Source organism: Strongylocentrotus purpuratus, unplaced genomic scaffold (genome assembly GCF_000002235.5).
Source record: "Strongylocentrotus purpuratus isolate Spur 01 unplaced genomic scaffold, Spur_5.0 spur5_scaffold_13, whole genome shotgun sequence".
NCBI lineage: Eukaryota > Metazoa > Echinodermata > Echinoidea > Camarodonta > Strongylocentrotidae > Strongylocentrotus > Strongylocentrotus purpuratus.
This window is the reverse complement of record NW_022145598.1, coordinates 17382904-17406228: the sequence shown is the minus strand read 5'-3', so window position 1 is coordinate 17406228 and position 23325 is coordinate 17382904. Positions and strand designations below refer to the sequence as shown.

Genomic DNA, 23325 nt, shown 5'->3' with positions numbered 1-23325 from the left:
TTCTTAAATTGTTATAAAGAATCGATTCAGTAAGTATTTAAGTAATAATAATAACTTCATAAGGCCCTACTTTACAACATGAAGTCATGTCCATTCTCATGCTACTGAGATACTAATTCATGTTTAGAATTAGCTACTATGCAGGGAAACCTTTGACTCTGCCATTCATGTTCGGAATTATTTTACCATGTAGCACCCAACATATCATGCTATTGATACCCAAAAAGTTAAGACCCAAAAGTCAATGAAATAAAATATTATTTTGACATCAACTTTATGTTAATAGTTTTTCTACGTTTCATAACTTACATTGTATGTTCTTCATATTTTGTATGGCAGACATCATATGTAATCTTGTTTTTACATGCGTTAGATCACCATTACTGTTCAGCAGCTACCAGCTCTCAAAGAAAGCCATCAATACCAATGTGCCTTCGACTCCTACCAGGTCAATGCTGCTATTACTACTGCCAATACAGTCATGTGCGTAACTCCTCCTGTGAGTGAATTGCCAACGATTCCAGAAGAAGGTAGGGAAAAATATTAATTATCTCTTCGTTAATTTATTTATTTTGAAATCTAAATTCTAACTGTTCTACAGTGCATGACACAATTCTTTTTTTCGGCGCAAAATGTTCACACACGACCGTCGTAATTTAAACTTTAAGTTTGCGAAACCTCGAAGTTATAATAAACGATCCACTTACCACGACGATGGTTCACACTGTTCACAGCGAATAATCAAAGTTCACTACAAACATGACAAGCCAAAGATAGCATTTATTTAACTACGAGCTAGCAAACTTCGAAGGTATTTTCGCTAACATAGCACATACATGTCACTACATAACATCGAAGTTTAAACACACGACCTAACCTTCAAAGACTGTCGTTATAAACCTATGATTAAAAGACTAGAAGAGCAGTAAGAGACCGTCAAAACTTTGGAAGAAAATCCAATTAAGATAAAGGTTCATATGATCTATAATAAGCCACAAATTTGTAGCATACCGTGGTTTCCCTTTTCATTAGTTTAACACTTAGTTTGCACTAAGAATCTGAAGAATTTCTCCTTTTCTCCATACAAAAATATTATTTCAATTTACCTTAAATGATGCAGATTTTTATTTTATATCGAGGGGAGGGGGGATAACGAAAAAAAAGTATGTTTACACACATACCTTTGAAGAAGATAACTTGAAAACTTTTGCAACCGTCTTATTATAGATCTCCATTTTTATTTACCACCAGCGGACCATGTAACATTGACACTTTCTATTGTCTCAACGGAAACTGTAGTAAGCTTCGTCAGCACGGATTTTATATCGTTTGACTGCACCCTTCATAAATCGTAGGTTCCTTGGTTTCTAGTTTTGTAATATGCCAACTTTGTTTTCAGGATACAAAGATAATTTTATTTTATTACTGGGCAAGTGTAAGGTAATTTGTCCCATACTTTTACTGATTACATACAAGATTTGACAATTCTGTGGTAGCTTAGATCAGAGGATTATCATAAATATTAAAATAAAACATTTGAGGTAATATGATTTTATTATTCCATTGCAATTGGTTTAATAATATGGGCAAATTGTCCTCCCCTTCTCGCCATCCTTCATGTACGCAAGTGGCTCTTTCTTCTATCTTAACAATAGCTAAAAATCCAAACATTCATGTTACAGGCTAAACATTTTTATGGGAGTTGTAAAGTGCAATGTCTATAAATATATCAAATGAATCGGGCGGCCCGACATTTGCTTCGGCAAAAATTGCTCTATGCTATATTTCGTCAAAGAAATAGGGTTAGGTGTGACGATTGCAATTGAGTGTTAGGTCATGTTTAGATTTAAGCTTATGTTTAGTCCAGAGTTGAAATTTAGAGTTTGGTAAATGTAGGATTATTGACTGCGTCACAATATTCACTGAGCTTGTGTTGTACAATCTAATTTCAGATAGGTAGGCGATCCAAGCAAAGACTCTTAATTCTTAGCATCACAGCCTTAACATCGTATCATTCTTTAAGTTCCAGTAATTTATTTTTTATATGTTTCTGGCAGGTGTTCCCCTTGTGTAACAAGTCCTTGGTCATGTGACTGGTGTGTTTATGACAACATGTGTACACATGATAGCAGCTCATGTCAGCCGGGAGAAACAGTGTTGATTGGAGAAAATGTAAGCATATTTGTTAACCCTAAACAAGCTCTCTTTCCCTCTCCGTGAGCAAAGCAATAAATTAGTTGATTGAAAAGAACGTAAGTTTAATAAGTATCTACCATATTCCTATATCATGTCATAAATGTCATCATGTTAAAACAAAGACTCCTTTTCACTTTAAAATGTCAAGGTCAATATTTTGAAAAAAACATACAAAATAACGTTAGACGAAGAAATGCGCAAAGGGAGGTCTGGACTCTTTGCAAAATGCAAAAACATTGACCTATTGAAATCAGTATAGACTCTGGATTTGAATATTAATTTTCCTTTGAAATCATGCCATTCAATGAACATTTGTAATGGAATACTAATATCATACACACAATTACAAAATCATAGATAATAAGCTTCAGGTGCAATGTGTTTGATTGTGTATCTTGTATCTATATCGTATTTTTAGAACGCTGTAGGTTTTGGAAACAAAGGCCAGAGTTATTGCCCTCAGCTGGTGGGGACAGCAGAATCGTATTTCATACCAGTTAATATTCCTTCTGGTTACGTACTTCTGGCAAAGAATCTCCCTACAGAGCAGACAAAGGTATGGTGCTATTATGTTTGCAAACATTACATGCACAATGTGAGATTATAATGTAATACTACTTAAACAACTACTGATGATAATAATAATAGTTCGTTACCACTTCCGACGAACCATGTTTATTAGCCGGCGTCTAGCACGGCGTCCACTACAGCGCTTAACATCTTTAAAGAATAAATTCTTATCTGGTACTGCCTTGCGACATGAATTAAACAATTGAATAATCTCTGACAAAAATATGAAAATTGTGCCTTATCATCTGTTGAAATTATGAAACAATTTTGTTTTCTAATCTAATATTTAATCAGATTCAGTCGTTCGATTGCATTCTTCGTATTGATGGAGTTTGGATACGAGTACCAAGTTCCTTCGTCAATGAAACTTATATCATATGTAGTGCTGAAGAGGTAAGTATTTGATTGGAAACCTTAGGAAAAAAAATCTTAAATTTTCAATCATCAATACTATGCTATGAAGGTGAATTGGGAACAACGCTTGTACAAGGCGAAGGGCTTTAGTTATGTAGTTCCCCCATTTCTTTGTTCATGGATTATTTTGTATCTTTTGTATCAATGTATTCTTTTAACCGAGAATAAATTGAGAATTTAATTGGAAAACAAAAATGATATTGCAATGATGAAAAGAGTTTCAATCTAACTAGATTAAAATCCCCATAAGTGAATTTTATTAATTAATACGTATCACATAAGAGAAAGTCTTGATTTCTGCTCTGAGTTCAAGAGCATACACCAAAAGAAAAAATAATGATACCATTAGGGCTTAATTGTAAAGCAATTTCTTACTGTATAGATATTTGCCATCTTTCCTCCGTCCATCCCCTCCTCCTTCTAGTCCTATATATTCTTCCCATCATCTTCCTATCTTCTTCCCATCTTTTTATTTTTCCTCCCCCTTTTCACTATCCGGTTCTCTTTACGCTCTCGTGCTGCTTTTTGCTAAGCCTTTCATCATTTTCTCTTCCCTGTTTTCCCTTTCTTCCTTCATCTTCATTAATACTCGCAGTATGTTTATACTAATTCGTAGGTAGAGTGCATATAGTAATAATATGTCCTTTATATGGCGCAGCTACTATAGGCATAAGTTCTTTGGCGCGTTATAAAAAGTGTAACATTATTACCCCAGCTAAAGCTGAGCTGTCGTTATAGGGTGCTAAAGGATCCAAGGAATTTCTTCCTACCGGGTACCAATTTACTTCCCTAGAGTAGGATGTGGCAAGTGTTAACTACTTTCTTGCAAAATACATTAGTACCGTGGCTGGACTCGAACTGCGAACCATGTGATTCACAGTCCGGTGACATATCTACTAAACCATAACACATATCCTGTATTTTGGAAATTATTACCCTGACCTTTTCCTCTAAACATCATCTTTACCATCATTTATACTAAAAATTACACCTGTCTTTTATGTTAACCATGTTAACTATGTTCGTTTGAACCTTTTATTTCAGTACATGTATATTGAGAACATCATCGGTTCGTTTGAACCTTTTATTTCAGTACCTGTATATTGAGAACATCATCGAGAAGAATGTAGGCGTCTCGGTTCAGTGGAATGGGCTATACACCATAGATGATCCGACAGATACATATGGTATGATTATGGACCTACGGTCCATGGTATGACACCCTTTTCGTGTTCTGCCAATACATGCTCCATCAATTCCACAGCATGTTTTGGATATGGCACTGGTTTTTTTAACTATGACCAAATACCTAAATGGCCCTTTGAGAGCCTGAAACTTTCCAAAGATAAAGAATTAGAAATCAGTAACAACGTTTTCTTGTAGCATGGACCTAGGTTAACCTCCCATAGCTTAACGAAAAATTTTCATCCTTGCTTTATGCGCATGAGGTATCCCTGAACAGCAAATTGTTTACGGAATTTTGTAACAAAATTGACATGCCATTTTGGTCGGAGCTGAAAAAAATATATAGCCACAAACAATATGTTTTTTTTCTATTGATGATTAATGAACATGAGTGGATCTTAAAGAAACTTAACAGTAATCTGAATCAACTCCCCTATTTTAATGGAAAAGTACAATTGAAAATGGCGTTTCGGACGTTACATTGTCCGTAAACAATGTACACCCTCATTTAACCCACTAGAACAACAAATTAATGAGATTGTATATGGTTTGAGTGAGTTTATTAGTTGCTCCAAGTGATTATATTAAAAGAAAATATAATTTAATTATAGTAGCGCTTATATTAGAAATATGCTCAAAATTTGAAAAAGTCGTCTCATTTTCCGTAAACAGTTTTGTAACGTCCGAAACAATTTTCAAGTTGAAGTAGCAGAAAATATATGAACAGCAGGATATATCTATCATAACATTTTGTTAACATCTCATGGCAGCTACCCACCAAAACAAAGAAACTTGCAATACATTACTACAATACTATTTTATAGTTAAAACCAATTTTCCGTTAACAGTTGTAACGTCCGAAACAAATGTAACGTCCGAAACAAAAAATACCAATAAGATGATAATAATCCATATTTTAAGGTATCTAGAGTGAATAAATCATAATGAAATAAGTTATTATAAGTCCTAACACAAGTCAAAACACAAATCAGGTCTTTCAAATCCATTAATTTTTTGTAATCACAAGAATGGTGTTTCGGACGTTACACAATTTTATTGTTAACACAAAGTTGACAAATTTCACCTAATTTTCGATCATATCTGCAAGTTACCATTTCACAATGGACACTCCTGTTAAAAACACTATTTTGATGATTTTATTCAGATTTAAATATAAAAATGTGTAGAAATATGATGCCAAAAATCAAATAATCCGTAAAATATCTAAAGTTTCTGCAAAATTGACTTATAAAACATAAAATATTCAAGCCACACTTTGTGATGCAAGGCATGGCTGGTTGCTTCAGTATATCCTTAATTGTAATTTATCAGAAAAAATCTGAACAAAAGTGACTCATAAAAAATATTCAGCCACTTTAACAGCACTTTCTGGTATGCTGTTAGCACGTTTCGGACGTTACATTAAACTGTTAACAGACATTTTCATACTTTAACTAGTTCAAATGAGGGGCAATGATAGATGTGAGAATAGCAAATTTCATTTGTTCAACCTCTCCTTTTGCTATTTACATTGGTTTGTGTTTGCAAATCATGAGGTTTTCATTTTTATAGAGGTTGTTCCAAATGATGTCATATAACCAAAGATTGTATGGTCAATTTACACTATCTGGTAGGTTACAAAAATCAAAATCACTCACTTAAGCAATACCCAGTGTGCATGGTCATGACATGGATATGATACAGGTATATGAAGTTGATAAAATCAAGCAAATTAAAATGTATTTCTAAAAATGTATAAGAAATATGTATTTTCATCTGAAAATACATTTTAAAAAGGGCACTCAGTACATGTAACTAATCTATGTAGAAAGGATTACTACTGCCATTATCCAAAACTGGAATTGGCATTTACGCTTAATAATGATAACAATTTATCAAGCAATTTTATGAAATTGGCTTGCACACTACATGTACATGACACACTCATCGGTTGCATATATGTACAATTGATTAGCACAAAGGCTTCCATTATAAAACAATAATCAGTAATCAGTATCCGATACCTATTATAGAAACTTGTACAACATAATGTTGACATAGCTGTAGATCTGCCAAATTTCCAAATGACAAGAAAATGGATTACCAATTTGTGGGGGTAATTTAAGCATGAACATGAATATAAGGAGTAGCCTCTTCAAAATTAATTAATTCATAATTTTTTCCTTTCATTGGATGAATTACCCTCAAATGTACTAGCCTTATGTACAAATAATTTTCAAATGCTTGACCCTCATAACAAAATGTACATGTTAATGATCATTTCATGATCCTAAAGATATAGCAACTTCGTCAAATTTATGCAAAAATATCGGGATGTACAATGAATAAGGATTCCCATATTTCTTATTACTTAAATGGCTGGGGTTAATTTTGTATACTTTTATTTGTTAAAAGTATTTTTGTAATGTTTTGCTTACACTGTACACACTGTACATGTATGTGATAATGATATTATTGAATGACACACTACATGAATCTAGTTTAAGGCAAAGTACAAAGCAAGCCGATTAAACATCTTTGTTGTAAAGTTTGAAGAAATTGATGATCTGATTGAAATGTTCACATCTTGTAACATCCGAAACAAACTATAGCATATATTGTACACTGTTGTTCATAACCTGCAAAAGAGAGTATGTTTGTAAGTGAATTTTCTAGGAGTTGTGATGACTACAATTGCTATTAGCTCCATATTTCACTTTGTTAGATCACATAAGCATTTTTAACTACACGTTCCTGAAATGAACAGTATACCTTACATAAATTGAGTATTCGATGAAGACAAACTAGGTATATGTGAAAAACTAATTAAAACTGCACAAGTTTTTCAATAAATGTTAAAGAAATATTTTTCTGCAAACAATTAATGTAACTTAGGTCAATAATACCTAAAGAAAAGCAATTAACTTGACTAAAGTTATGATGTTAACAGTGTGTAACGTCCGAAACACCAGTGGTGTGACATATGGAAATTATTAGGCAATGCACTGGTTCCCCAATTTTTTTGGCTGTATTTAACTTGTATCATCAGTTGTTATAATAAAATAAGTTTGACCTAAGAAAAAAGCATTTTACCTATTGAAATAAAAACTTTTTATTGTCAAAACCCTAATTTGGAGCTATTTTTCACTTTCAAGGGACACAAAATCTGTATTTTTCAAGATAGAAACTCAAAAACTTGCATGAATAATCTCTGAAACATATTCTTAAAGACCAACATATTTGTTGGTGAAGTTAATAGCAAATGAGTTTTATATCACAGTTATTAGATATGCTATAGTTCACAATAAAATTGTAAAAACTCAAAGTATTCATATCTGGTGAATAAATAAGGAGACAGATTAAGGTCCAAAATTTGCATTTCTCAAAAATATGAATAGTCCTGATCCTAAAAATACATGTTTGAAGTGAGTAAACATGATTTCATTTCAGACCCTATTGTGGACACATTTGGTATATGTTAAAAAAGCCAGTGCCATATACAATGAAAACATGATTGTCACTGCAGTCCTTGTTTAACACGGTGAATTGTCACTTTTATATAATCTATAAAATGCAGGAAAATATAAAAGTCCTTCAAATTCTTGATGAAACTATTTTTGAATCTTCCAATTATTTAATTTTACATAAATCTACTGTAAATGTTATGAAGAAAAATTATAAAGAATTTTGCACAAATTAATTACCATTCTCAAATGAAACTTCGCTTCTAAGTCTTCATTTGCCAATTCACTTGGTAGATAATATCATTTCGGTAACTGTTCTTAATCAGTTTATCATAGCTTTAGACATTATCATAAAGAAATAAAATAGCCTTAGACAAAGGAAGTGATTACGTTCGTTTTGGATAGAAAGTTCCTCCCATACTTTTATTTTTTTTCATTGAAGTGACCCTGTACAAGTGTTCGGTTAACAGTGGAAGTTGCAGCCGGTGCCTGTCAGAAGAAGCAACTCCTTCGATCTTAAACTGTGGTTGGTGTGGTGTTGACTGCAATGTCATTCAGAGTGATGTTTGTCAGAACGATCAGTTTGTCAGCCAGAATGAAACCCAGCTCTGTTCAGCACCAGTTATCACTGACGTAAGAAAATAAAAGATCCCTGTGCGATGTGAAAATAATAACATGTCATCTAAGAAAGTATACAATGTACCGTAAGAGATCATATCAATTTAGTTTTAATAATAATAATAATATATGAGATTTGTAAGACGCCAAATCCACTTAAAAGAAAAATGTGAAGACGTACAAAATCATTCAGTTTGGTGCGTAATTTATGTGTAATAATTGTATCTTTCATCTGGAGTTTTACTTTTAAATTTCAAATAGCTTTGCATGATAAACATACAGAAACAATATCGAAGTAATCTTACAGATAATCTGCATGAAATTATAACCTCGTGTTTTTTCTTATAGTTTTATCCCTTGTCAGGTCCTATCAATGCTCAAACGAGACTACAAATCACGGGAACTGACCTAGGGGTAGAATTTGGTGATGTACTGGAAATTGTCATAGGAGACTTGGTGTGTTTTCTGACTGACATGGGCTCATTTTATCAGCCAGGACAGAGGTAAAACAAAGCAACGAAAATAGCTTGAATGTCTTCGATGTATTCGTGTTCATTAACGTCTCATGAAAGGCCACTGAGTGATTTAGGAAGGGTGACTTAAATCGTTTCTCCATTATTGCGTTATTACCGAGAGTGCTAGAAAGCCAAATATATGTCATCTCATTTAATAAATGTGTTGCATACATGAACATTTGAGTAATATAAAAATTCATGATATCATTGCATGAATATAACAATAGCGTACGTAATATAAAAAACAAGAAAAGAAATAATTTTGGTTGCAATATGTTTTTACGTCAAATGATCGTTTGTCTCATTTCTTTCGTGTTGTCAGTGTTAGCTGCACGACTGGGATATCTACTGAACTGATATCAGGACGCATTGGAATCACAGTGAGATCTGGTGAAAGTACTAAGACCGGAGAGAGTACTGCAGAATTCTTTTACAGGGTGAGTGTATAAAAAAAATGCCTAGTTTACTTTTACATGAGTTTTGCTAAATGGTGCCAATAATATCACATCGAATATCAAATTCACAAATACATTTCCGTGGAACAAATTCGATTAGTTCTTGGAGAACCATTGCCGCTGTCTTCTCGTTATGTTTATGCTTTGCGCACAAATGCTGGTGGTCTTGAAATTCTTATGATTCATGATTTGTCACAGAACCTGTTTTAATGCCATTCGTGCAAGTAAATTAATATGCATGAGCCAATAAAACAATACAAACTTACACGTAATAGTATAACTCTACTGACATTGCAATCAATTCATGTTTGAGCTTAGGTATTTTCCCCAGTAAAAAGTTTATACTGCTGTTTCTTTACAAGAAGGAATATTATAACGTTATTATTGTTCTCTCATATCGGGCTTCGAGAGAAGATAAGCGCAATAATTAAATGCCACTGATAAAACATTCAGCCGTAACCTACTTCTTATTGATGTGTAAATCGATTTATACGAGTAAGTACTTTCCTTGCTAGGATCCAATGATTTCAGGGTTTAGCCCCACGGAGGGGCAGGTAGCAGGAGGGACTGAGATCACTATTACCGGGATGTATCTCAACACAGGAAGGAACATTGAAGCTAGTTTTGGAGAAGCACAATGCAACAATCTGTGAGTATCGGTTATATATATTATGTACCTTCATGGTCATTTTTTGCGAAACATGTTTTCAGTAGCATTTATTTTGTGTTGATAGATACAATTGGAATATTGCTGATGAATTGGTAGATGAACTGCGAATTGCATTTTACTAATGTGAGAATATTTTTGATGGGAATTGATTATGGTATATATAAATAAATTACCAAGTAGAATTTAGAAACAGACACATACACACGTACACACAAACGAGCACAAACACGCGCACACACCAATTGCACCCACCCACACTTGTGCTTGCACACACGTATATTGATTGGTAAGTGAAAATGAGTCGCTTTCATAAATTCTAAAAATATTTTTGAGTGGACAGAGAACACACACACAAAAAAAACAATTAAAGATATAGTCATGCATCGAAAATAATGTACACCAAGTGAGGTAGAATGACGATAAGTTTTAACAAGTATACAAAATGTATTGCACTATATATCATAATTGCTATATTATCATATTATTATCATTGTCATTATTATTATTATTATTATTATTATTATTATTATTATTATTATTATTATTATTATTATTATTATTATTATCATTGTCACTAAATTCATCATCATTATCATTATATTATTATTATTTTATTCATATTACTATAATTGTTATATAAAGGTATCATTATTGTATTTTTGCCCTATATGATACCTTCCTCATGAATGAATGAGTTTGAGAGCCGATTTGTCCGACAGCGCGCTGGACCTCATTCTTTCATTCTTTTCGGTCAAGGGGTGCTGTTTTCATTAAGATGGATTTTGCTTTTTCTACTATTCTATTTCGACATAGATCTCTAAGGTTTAATTATTGTCATATTATCTTCTCGGCCTGTCTGATGATTCTATTCAATGTAGTGAAGTCTCCTTTACCACAACTCGTGTACCAGACTACAGAATCAAACGCGATGATACTTTCAATTACTGATTTGAAGAATAAGACCATTATGTTGCGATTGACATAAAATGTTTATAATTTTTAAGAAAATGCATCCGTTGTAGTCCCTTCTTGTTATTGATTTACTCCAATCCCCCACTTCATAAAATCGTCAATTATAGTACCAAGGTATTTGTAGGTATGTACTATTTCAATTTCTTCACCATTTATTCTCGATTCGATTGGTTTATTGTGTCTAAAGACGAATACCATATTTTGTTTTACGTGGGTAGATCCAGCAAGTTTTCAGTACACCAATTTATAGTTAACCAGTTTAAACAATTGACATAGTTAGTTTCACCTTCCTTAATCAAACCTACAATACTAATTCATATATTTAACACTTAAATATTGGAACACGTAAAGGTACGTAAGTTAAACTTAACCCCCATCTCCTCTTGCATGAAATATAGAGCTTTGATGTAATGACATGTATGGATGTATTTTTTCTTCTTCAGTATTGTTAAAGACACGACTGCGACTTGCATCACAAGCAGTTTACAAATCAATGAACAAGTCTCTGTGTTATTGACCATGACATTTGATGGAGTTGAAAAAACATTTGAAGACAGCACATTTACCTACTATCCAAACGCAATCATTGATGGCATTGACAGAACTGTGTCTATTATGTCGTAAGGAACTATATCTTTATTCTTGTTTCAAACTGGCGGGAGCCTTTTAGAATGCTAGGAAAAAAATGATCGTCTGGCTATTCTCAATCATACTATAATTATCTAATGAAAAACATTATAATGAAAATATGTTTAAAGTCAATACCTTATAGTGTTAATTGGGCGTGTAATGAGGTACATTTCTGGTCATGTGAAGCTTTAGTGGAAGAAATAGACAACAGTGTACAATTGGGCTGAAATAAGGCTTTCTCAATTGCATTGAAATATCTCTACACTTTTTAATTCAGATATTATTATACATCTTTCCCCCACACAAATATTTCAAGGATAATAAGGCATTGATTGTTTTCACTTCTGCAGGTGACATTTCATTAACATTGCTACGTATATGAAGTTCAAATGTTTGATTCATAGTATGAAAAACGTAATATTACTTCTTTTAATACAGAGGAGGTCTTGATATCAAACTAACAGGACGAAGATTTGATCTCATCCAGGAACCTCGGATAATAGTTTCTTCACTTACAACAGATGCTAGTAACTCTAAGGTATTTATGTATTAGTTTGCCGGTTGTTGTCTGCTTCTTCACAAAGCAAATGTAGTCTGCTAAAGTATAAATTACAAACACATCATCATGACCATACAACTTCCCTGGAATGGACGTACCTCGAGAATGACAGTCCATGAAATCCCTTGACAACTTCTTGAAGTTTTCAGAGGGTTCGCTAGATTAACGCTGTCGGTCTCTTGGATTATCAATTCGCTTGGGATACTGTTCCAGTGGGCTTCCGGTCTACTAGTGTGCCCTTTTCCTTTAATTTTCTTAATTTGTACCGCTCTTTGTTGGGATGTAAATCAACATTCATGGCTTAATAATTTATGTTTCATTAATCTTATGATTAATCCGGTGACTTGAATATACATTAATAGCGAATCATGAGATCTCCTTCTATTACTTGATTTATAATTCATTATCAACTACAACATAAACAACTTTGATTTATCTATTCAATTTGATTCAAGATGTGTTGATTTATGTTCCACAGCTCTGCAATGGAACGGAAACTCTTCTCATCTGTCCAACCCCAAACTTTCCTGACGATGGTATCTCTACCAGAAGGAGACGAGCTACAAATGGCATTATGACAGCAAATCTAAATTTTGATTTTGATGGTTACATCGTCGATGGTGGCTTTATAGAGTACTATCCAGACCCTATGTATGAAAGCTTCAGTGGGCCAAACAGGATCTATGGGAGCAGTAATGGACGACTCGATATTACAGTGAGTGTTGAAAGGACCCTGTAATAGCGCTGCCCTGCCTGGATATAAATATTTTTTTATTAAAAAAACTACATGAATTTTCATTTTTATTGTTAAAAAATATTTTAAAAAAATAAATCACATGGGCAAATGATTTACTCACAAACAAGCGGAAAGCACCGACATAGTGAACGAAAACAGAAATAGATATAAAGCATTATTACCTATACAAGGCATTTTAGCTGCTAAATATAAAGTCGTGTTTTGCACGCTGCTCCGAATATGAAACCGGAGCGGTGAATATTTGCCATATTGCCCTCTTCCGGGTTTGCCCCGTAGACCACTGTACTAAATCAGAGGGCAATATTATAGTATTAATGACTGCTTTGAGAGAAATAGTTGTTTTTATACGCTCAAGGGAAGGTTAGAATTGTGCTATTTCCCGAGGCGTGCCGAGGGGAATAGCCCAATTGTAACCTTCCCGAGAGCGTATAAAAACAACTATTTCTCGAATATTAAAGCAGTCATTAATACTTTTATATGCCGAAAAATAATAGACTAAAAAATAAAAAATAAAAAATATTTTTGATTTGGTCGAAGATGGGACTCGAACTCTTGCGTACATGAGGTGATGTATCTACAAACAACACCGTACACCACTCGGCCATCGCGCACTGTTAACATGATTGGCAGTTTTCTCCAATATATACATTAAAATGAATTGAAAACGGATTCGCGTGATGGATGCTTCGCAAAAGCTCCATTAAACGGACCCTTCTTTTACTTTTGCAATGCATATTGGCACGAACTTAGATCAAGATCTATAGGCAGATGTTGTTTTTTTGTTTTTGGACGTTTATTTTCGTCTTCATGTCAACAATGCAAGATAAAATTGTCGGTAAGATCGATCGAGATTCAATTGTATTGAAATTACCGACCAATTTTTCGCACACGTACGGTATCCTCAATCGCTCAGACCATTTTTTAACATGTAAACCTATGGGGTAACCATGGAGACTGACCTATTTTCCCAATAACCATGGTTATTGGGATTTTAGAACTGTTTTAACAATGGTTACTGGGAATTTTCGGGAACAGTTAAAGTTTATGAATGCAATTTCGACCAATCAGATTGCTGGATTACTTAAGTGAGGTATATAATTATATAATATTGACTGGCCTTGAGGGGTATATCAGAAATATTGACCAAGCTCAGATCATATTGCCCCGAGTCGAAAGACGAGGGCAATATGGTCTTAGCGCGGTCAATATTTCTGATATCCCCCGAAAGTAAAGCCAGTCAATATTTTTATTGTTATCCAAATCAGACATCTAGAGCAAATACAGACATCCACCATGACATTCCCAAGAACTGAACAAACTTTGTCAAACCAACACTGTGCATCCAGTGCTTGACAAAATTTTCGATACACTACAAACAGTGTGTATTTGGTGTGATTATTACGTCACAATAGAGTGCGCGCAAAGTGCGCAGGTTCTCGTACGCATAATATTAATAGATGCGCAATAAAAATGCGAGACCGTGGAAAATACCAAGGTATATTTTCACTCGTCTCTCCACGCAAAGTCAATACGCGCAGGGAGACCAAGGAAAATACAAAGAATATACCCCTCCGTTCCCACTGCACTGCTAGTGAAAACTAGGGCAATACGGTTTTGTAAATGACCAGCTCAGATGTCTGATACGGGTAATAATGAGCCATATTCCACTCCGTCTTGCCAGTGCGCTTTACGCGCAGTATTGTGTAGGCGTTAAAGTGTATGCGCGGTAACAATCATTGTTACGTCACAATTACATACCTGCCTGAATAACCTGAAATCAGATGGACCGGCAAACAGACGGGAGTAAAAAAATCAAGATTGATACCAAAGTTGTATAGACCCCTATCATTAATTTGCTTAAAGATGCCTTGTTTAGGTAATAATAATTATATTGACAGGGCTTCTTTCGGGGTACATCAGAAATATTGACCGCGCTAAGACCATATTGCCCTCGTCTTCGACTCGGGGCAATATGATCTTAGCTTGGTCAATATATCTGATATACCCTGCAAGCCCAGTCAATATAATATAATTAATACGTTAAAGGTACATATACAAATAGATGAATATACGTAGTAATGATTTTGTTTTTAATCATTCTAGGGTATTGGCTTAGATCTGGCTAGCACGGAGGATGATGTTCAAGTTCTGCTAGGGCCGAATGGTGTATGTCATGTGGATGTTCTTGAAATTGATATAGTCCGTTGCCAGCTGCCAGAGAAACAGCCTCTAGCAGGTTACGAAAATGGAACATTGGGTCAGGGACCAGCAAAGAATTTACCAGCCGTGACAGTAAGTCAAAATTATATTCCTGATTTTGAAAAAAATAAATCTGGATTATATAGTGCTTAAAACGGAATTCCGTCTCAAAGCGATTACCAAAAATCATTATTACCCCTGTCATCAGATTCATTCGCGCGTACAATGTGCACCATTTACACTCCTATAATTACCGTGTTTACACAGTAAACCGCATCGAGGATTGAAGCCGGCTTGAAGCCGCGAGGGGATTGAAGCCGGCTTCAAGCCTGCAATTTTATGTGTGTAAACGGGATCCTAGTGAGGATTGAAGCCGGGTTGAAGCCGCGCTTGAATCCACCAGAATTGCAGGTCTCAATCCACCTCGCGGCTTCAACCCTGCAATTTTATGCTGTGTAAACGGGCTCTCAATCCGCCTCGGGGGTTGAAGCCGGTGGGCCGACGTGAGCAGCCAATGACAATGGTAGTACTGACAATGACAATGACAATGACAATGACAATTTATTCTCATGTCACCCACATTGGGGTATTGGAGAAGGTTACAATCAGTTAGAATTTGTCAATTAAACACTGTGAAATATACAATACAATACAAATAGAATTAATATTAATCGATACAAAATAACACTATCGACAATAGTGAGAAAAATTATGATGATAATGATAACAATATTGATGATGATAATAATAATAATAATCAAAAACAAAACGATAATATTAATTAAAACGATAATTAATGACGAAATTAATGGAAGCAATTGAAAAAGAGATTTACTGGCACCAGTAAATTGATATCTGAATTAATGAATTACTGAAAATATTCTTGATATCAATTTAATAAATTGATATAAAACAAAAATGAGAAACATAAAGTTAATATTGAACTCATAACATGTTTTTGCACATACTTAAATTAATGAAAACGAAGCATTATTTTTCGACAGAATTTTACTAAGTTTAAACGTGTATGTACATTATTGGAGTTAAAAAGCTGACCCATTTTTAGTGTATTTGGTCTTTCAATAAAATATTTATCGATGAACAATTTTCTTTCTGAACGAAAGGTAGGGCATACAAACAAATAATGAAACTCATGTTCATGAAGCTGTGTTCAATAGAATGTATCTTAGGTAAAATTGTTGTACAATATTACATAACTTTCGTGAGCATGTATCCAGTATTAGTCTGAGTGGATTTTACAATTTTGTACACGTTGAAACGATGCACAGGGGAGAAATATGCTAGTTAACACCGATAGATCCCAATCTATTTCTCAAACTATCTTTCGTGCCAAAACGGTAACAAATAAGGCAAAGGTAATATATAAGGCAAAGTTAAGGTATTCGCGCATAGCTTTCCTTTAAGCGCAACCTTAAAAGTATAAATAGGCCGCGCGTATGTTACTGGACCCCCAGCTGAAGCTGATGTAGGTCAAATTCCCCGCATTGTGACGTCATTGTGATCCGTCTCGAGGGTTGAAGCCGCCTTTTTTTTTTCTGCTGTGTAAACACGATCACATTTGCGCGCTTTAGAGGCTTCAATCCCCTCGCGGCTTCAACCCGGCTTCAATCCTCGATGCGGTTTACTGTGTGAACACGGTAAATATGTAGCCGTGGGGACATATGATAATGACTATCTCTCACCAAGGCTTTCCCATATTTCACCAAGGTATGGAGTAGTAAATGTATATTACTACTACTACAGCTACCTGCCATGGATGGGATTTATATCTTACACTCTAGGCCTCTGCCATGTAGACATATATTGATATCGCTATGGGAGTTGAAATGGCAAATATATAGACTATGTGGTAGTGAACTATTAAAACCAACCAATATCACGGAATACCTGAAACATGCAAACTGGCACTTTTTGTACCATTGATCTATTTTTATAACTCTTAATCTCGTAGACATACAAAGTAAACTGTGCTTACGTGATGCAAACGGAATACAGATTTTTTTTCAATATTTACTTGTATATTTGAAGGATATTATGCGAGGGAGCGTAGCGACCGAGCGAGAAGACTTTTGCATTTGTATTAGTCTAAACGCTTCAGAGCCTAAAAGTGTGTTGCAGTCTTTCGTCAGTATTTGCTAGACATTTATTTTTTGCACCTTTTCACATTTTCCGGACGTCCCCCACCCCCCCCCCCCCCCCATGGTGGGTAGGCGTACTGATACATGAATTGGGAGTGGTTTATGAAGGTGTTTCCATGATGATATAGGGTGTTTGGGATTGGTCTTGACACATTTTTACATGGGAGGGGGGGGGGGGGGTGGGGTGGGCGTGCAGCTGATCGATGTGTGTGTGTGTGTGTGTGTGTATGTGGTACGTGTGGGAGTGCATATGTTTGTTTATTTTATTCAATTGTACGTTTGCATTACTCAATTGGAGGAATAAAACAAAATTACATTAAAACAAATTAAAAAAATATGTGTGTGCTTTGGTTAGCGTGTGCGTTCAACGAGTCCTACAACCATGTGGGTGAGTGTACGTGTGTGTTTGCGAGATGTGTAAGGGTATGGAGGTGTGAGAGAAAGGTGAGGTGTATAATGCGTGGGCGGGTGCGCGTGTGTGTATGTGCGTGCGTGAGTGCGTGTAGGTGTGTGCGTGTGTGTAGGGGATATGTTATTGTTTGTATTACACATTTGAAGAAATAAAACAAAATTACTTTTAACAAAAATATGGTAAAGAGAACGTGATCGAGGTTTGGAATGTGGATGTACATCAGTGAGGTACATAATATATGCATGATTAGATCTGGGATGTGAGGTTATTAGGTTAGGCACGCGGATATAAGTCCCGCTTGAAGTGTGTTGAGATGTGGGCATGGGAATGTGAGGTTTGGCGTTCGATAGTGTACCGCAGTACGATTTTTGTAGGAATGGGTTTATATACGTAAACAGTCTGCAGCTACTAACACTATTTTGATACTTTAAAATAGTTCTATAAATCCTTTTCAGCCTCTTCCAGTGTTAAATAAGCACATGCGAATGGCATGTGAGTTGCTGGTTTGTGGAACGGATTTCAAAGACATCGCTGAACTAGTTTGACCAGTACTATGATGTATTTTGTTGTCGTTTTTGTTTTGAACTCAATCCTTTAAGGCATTAGTTAATGCTCTATGGAGTTCGCGACCCATGAAAATTAGGAACATATATTCTCTCGACACTTTTAAAAAAGCACTTAAGACATACCTTAGTATTTAAATTTTTCTGTATTATGTTGAAACGCATAAAGAATTATTATAATGTATTAATTATGCGCTATACAAATTTATCATTTATTATATTAACAAAATCTTGTTTTACTTTCACCCAGGTGTTGCACGGGAATGTAAGGTTCTCTCCAGGCTTTGTTTCAGCATGGGCTACTGACCCTTTGATAGCCATTGTAATACCTGTGGTCATTATCGTCCCCATTTTGATCATCATTCCGATGATTATTCTAGTTTGGTGGTTCAGAAAGAAACAACTGGAAGTGAAACGAGCTAAGGAAGAGGTCAAAATGATCCGATTGAACATCTTGAAAAGAGTTCGAGAAGGTATTAATTATTATTTGCTACAAACCTTTCTAGTAATACCACGTCAGCTGTAAAGGCATCATATTTGGCTATATTATTACATTTCGGGAATGGTGTTTAGTCTTCTCCCGTGGATAGAGCCCATGTAACGTCAATTAACTTGCTATGCTATGAGGAAAGAAGTCCTTCTGGACCTGATCGACTCCACAATCAAAAGAATCGTGATAACCGGGTATGATCATTTCAAACGACTATGAACTGCCCTTATAACGCTTCCTTAGCACATACCATAACTCTATCCTGTATCAAATAAAAGAAGTATTCAAGTTTTCATTTAGGTGTCCAAAAATACAGTGTAGATACAATCAAATGATATAAACAATTTTTATATTGCGGACAAAAGATGTATGATTATTTTACGCCCGTTCCTTTGAAAAAAACATGAACATTGAAATATCTAACCCGCATATCTGTATGAAATATATCCCCCATGCAACCCTTTCGCCTTAGATAGACTTAAACAAAACCCACACTAATTATGATGTCTTTGTTCATCGCATTTGTCCATTAGTCTCAAATACCAGCTTAGATTTATCTGAGGCTGACGACAGAGTCCAGAAGCAAGGAGTTCCATTTGTAGGGCATGTCCAATATGTCACAATGATGTTGTTTGCTGGGCTCGGTATTCATCCAGAAACAACAGAACCAGAGGTAAAATAATCTTGATATGAAAAGGCTTTCTTCTAAACAATAAGTTTTATATCACAAAGAAATGCTAACTGTAAACATATTAGACTAGTGATTTATAGGCAGCTATTCTGTTTAAGCATCTTATAAGAGACTTACGGTGGTTCGTCTTCAAGGTTTACATAGGATATATATAAATAGATGGATAACACGGTGCTTGATGTTTAAAAGTGTGCAGTTCACTCAAATGCTTTGCATCGGTTCTTCTGCTTGATTGTATCTTCTGTAAATGTTTCTGCTCAATGATATTCCGGTCTATTTTGTTTCAGTACATGGAAGACTTTATGGAGCATTCGTTGATATCGTTCTATCGTATGCTGAAGGAGAAGGCCGGAATGATAGAATTCATCAGGCAACTCGAAAATAAGAAAACGGGACTGGGTCGAGAAAGGTACACGAATATCTTTTCTTTTGGTGCTGAATGTGAATACTCTACGATATATACAAGTTAGAAGCATTGCATATTAGAAAACATATTTATTTTCAACGAGATAATATAAGGTCATAACATTCATTAAAGCTTTTGCTTCTTGTATAAAGCCTGTATACACCATATAAACGTTCCGTTACGACCATGGTTCTTGCTCGGATACTATTAAACGTCAGTACACCCTGCATTTTTCGAGTTTATTCTTATAACATTATTTAATGAACAGACCGCCAGGACTAAAGGCAAGAATGGCAAAGTTTAATTGATATCCTGTTAAAGGACAATAATGCCGTACTTGGGCTTCATGAAGTTAGCATCTTCAGTCAAGTACACGAACACCCATCAACCTCTCGGCTACGACACCTGTATAAAGCCGATACCAAATAGTGTGTTTCTGATTAATTCCTAAGACATTTACTTTAATAAATTTGACCCAGCCCCCCCCCCCAACAAAATAATTGTTATTATTGTGTCATAAATCTAATGAATTTATATATACGAATTATAAACTCCCTTTCCACCTCGACAACTGTCTGTTGTTGATTTCAACATGGTCAGAAATAACGGAGCAATATGCGGCTTCTCCCCTTTCTTTTGTAGGGAGCTTATTGCATCTCTATTGGCAATCACATTCGTCAGCGAGGGAAAGTCGATCCACTTTACAAAGTAAGTTTACGTCTTGTAGTTGAATTCCATATTGTAAAACATATTGTAAAAGCAAATAACTTTGACAACCTGAAGTGAAACAAAGCAAAGACTTTCGAAAAAGCAACACAACGCAATTTCAACAGGCTCTCTACTAGCTATTGAATGTTCCAATGAAACGTTACATAATCCGAATATAATTTCTATCGGATAAAAACAATAGCGTCTTGAAATTGCCATTTAGTTGATTTCTTCAAGCTCACGGCGATCATGTCAACAGCAAATAGTCAATTATAATTTGTGTCACTTTTTCCCAAAATGCTCACCTGCGCTTTCCTAGAGGAATAAACACGTGTTTTTATTATTGTCATAATTTACCCGGATATTTTCCTTAACATTTTGTAATGTTTTCTTTCCTCCCTGTTCGTGTTTATCTTCAGTGTATTGACATCACTTGTTGAAGATGAAATCGTAACAGCATCTAAGTCCAGAAGACGGATGGATACCCTATTTACCAAGTAATCATTTTGTTTACACACATCTTTATCATTTTTATGTCAGTCGTCAATGAGCTAACTTGACAAAGTGGCATGTAACTTTGCCAAAGTTGACCACCTGTTACAATACTACAAACAATAGCAAGATATACGTTGCTATGTCAGTCATGTCAGACTAAACTAATATTCTAGAATAAACAATGGTATGTAATTTCCCCCAGCTTAGCAAAAGTTCATAATAGAATTGCATGCTTCCATACATATGTACAATACATCATCATTGCCTTTGTCTTCCTGGTGATGCTACAGCATGTCTGACATAGCAACTTGTGTGTTGATATTTATTACGTATTGTAACAGTTGGTCGACTTCGGCAAAGATACACACCACTTTCTCAAATTAGCTCATTGATGACTGACAGGTGATGTCACAAGGGAAATGAGATCTGGAGGATTTTGGGGTGGAGCTTAGCAAGTTTGAAAACAAATATTTCAAAAAATATTTCAAAATCTATGAAACAAATTCAAAAGTTTACATATCAAAATATGAGATGTATGCAGGACTACACACCAACAGGAATACACTTGTATTTCGATGTCATGGGCCCTTTAGTAAGCTAACTTTTAATGTTATGTTTACGTTTAAAAGTATCAATTTCTAGAATCCGAATTCTTGTTCATATTTTTCTTTGAAAATATTTCCTCTTTTTTCAGCACTGAATCAATCGCAGAGAAATTGATCAACAACTGGTTTGCCCTGTTTATGTTCGAGTACTTGAAGGTGAGGTTTGTTCTCAAATATAATATGTCATATTTATCTTCTTTTATAGTTTACATATTTTATAGTGAAGTCAATAAACTCGGTTGTGTCTTCACGCTTAATATAAACGAATAAATTCTTAAATATTTATGAATGGCAATTCTCATTTTAATAACATGAAAACATTGTGACATTTCGATTTATGTTATTTGTCATATTATTCATGCTAAGCACTATTACGGACATAGTAAATAAATTAATCTGATCTTTTAATTCTGACTCTACATTTACCACTTTCCATCCTGGTGTATTTAATGGGTATCTGACAGGAATTTTATTCCCCGAATACTACCAGCGCTTTTATCCACACTGCCGACTTACTCAAGTCGAATATGAATATTACATGGCCTATGTACCCTTTCCTATTTAGCCCTTTTTTCTCCTCATCTTTGTTGGTACTACCTCAGGTGTATGGCGTCTACCCATTGTACATGCTGTACCAAGCAGTAAAGGCCCAGGCAGAGAAAGGTCCTATAGATGTCGTTACTGGAGATGCATACTACACACTAGAGTTTAGCAAACTCCTTGATCAGGAAATTGAATTTTATTCTCTCGTAAGTTGGCTGCCTATAATGGGTGATAATATAAGTGACTGATTGTGTATGAATAAATTGCCCCGACCGGCTTCAAAGCTAAATATCTAAATACCCAAAGAGTTTCCATCGTAATTTAAGATCCATGCCTCGCGGTCTGTAGCTACATTATTGTTCCACTGTGCTGCCATACATTAAAATTGTTAGAAAGGTTAAACCCACCCCCTCCACACCGGGGTCGGAGGGACCGCATGCATGTTCCTAAAATGTCCGGTAAAGGGGTACTTTTCACGCACCAAAGTCCGGCTCGTAGTACACACAAATCCGGCCCGTATTGACTTTACATATCGGACTTAGGGGGATGTTTTCAAAAGGAGGGAACATGCATACGCGTTCCCTAAATAACACTGAGTGGGGAGGGGGGGGGGGTCGGAGGTTAAAACCAGTCTCTTTCGAAATCGAACCCACGATCCTAGCTTGTAATGCCTTAACCACTAGGCCACAGAGACAGGATAGTGTTTATGGCGAGACCATATTCAGTTGACCGGCAGATTGACACAATTTTCAGCCTTCATTATTTAAAGAGAATAAACAATATCAATATCTGCTATCAACGTTCTATTTCCCTTGCCATTCTAGGGCATTGATGTTGTTGATGAAGACGGACATGTTTATCTTCATATGACTGTGTTGGATGTTGATACTGTGAAACAAGCCAAACAGAAGATCCTAGACTCACTCTGGAAGAAGAGTTACTGCTTGCTGCCGAGGGACATAGATGCAGTTGATCTAGGTGAGAGTAATGAATGAAATCATAATAATGATTAATGAATAATAATCTGCGGCTTATTTCGTACACCAACC

General features: G+C 35.2%; 1 protein-coding gene across 1 annotated transcript; it reads left to right on the top strand.

Moving 5' to 3' along the window:
• Positions 1 to 3091: 3091 nt before the first annotated feature.
• Positions 3092 to 23271, top strand: LOC105444137 (plexin-B1-like). Its single transcript, XM_030983575.1, has 18 exons — positions 3092 to 3159; positions 4225 to 4367; positions 8272 to 8462; positions 8796 to 8950; positions 9285 to 9399; positions 9933 to 10066; positions 11503 to 11679; positions 12128 to 12227; positions 12727 to 12963; positions 15109 to 15297; positions 18589 to 18811; positions 19362 to 19501; positions 19807 to 19928; positions 20568 to 20633; positions 21053 to 21130; positions 21823 to 21889; positions 22336 to 22482; positions 23101 to 23271. The coding sequence occupies exons 1-18, from the start codon at positions 3092 to 3094 to the stop codon at positions 23269 to 23271; spliced, it is 2523 nt and encodes an 840-aa protein (XP_030839435.1).
• The last annotated feature ends 54 nt before the right edge of the window (positions 23272 to 23325 follow it).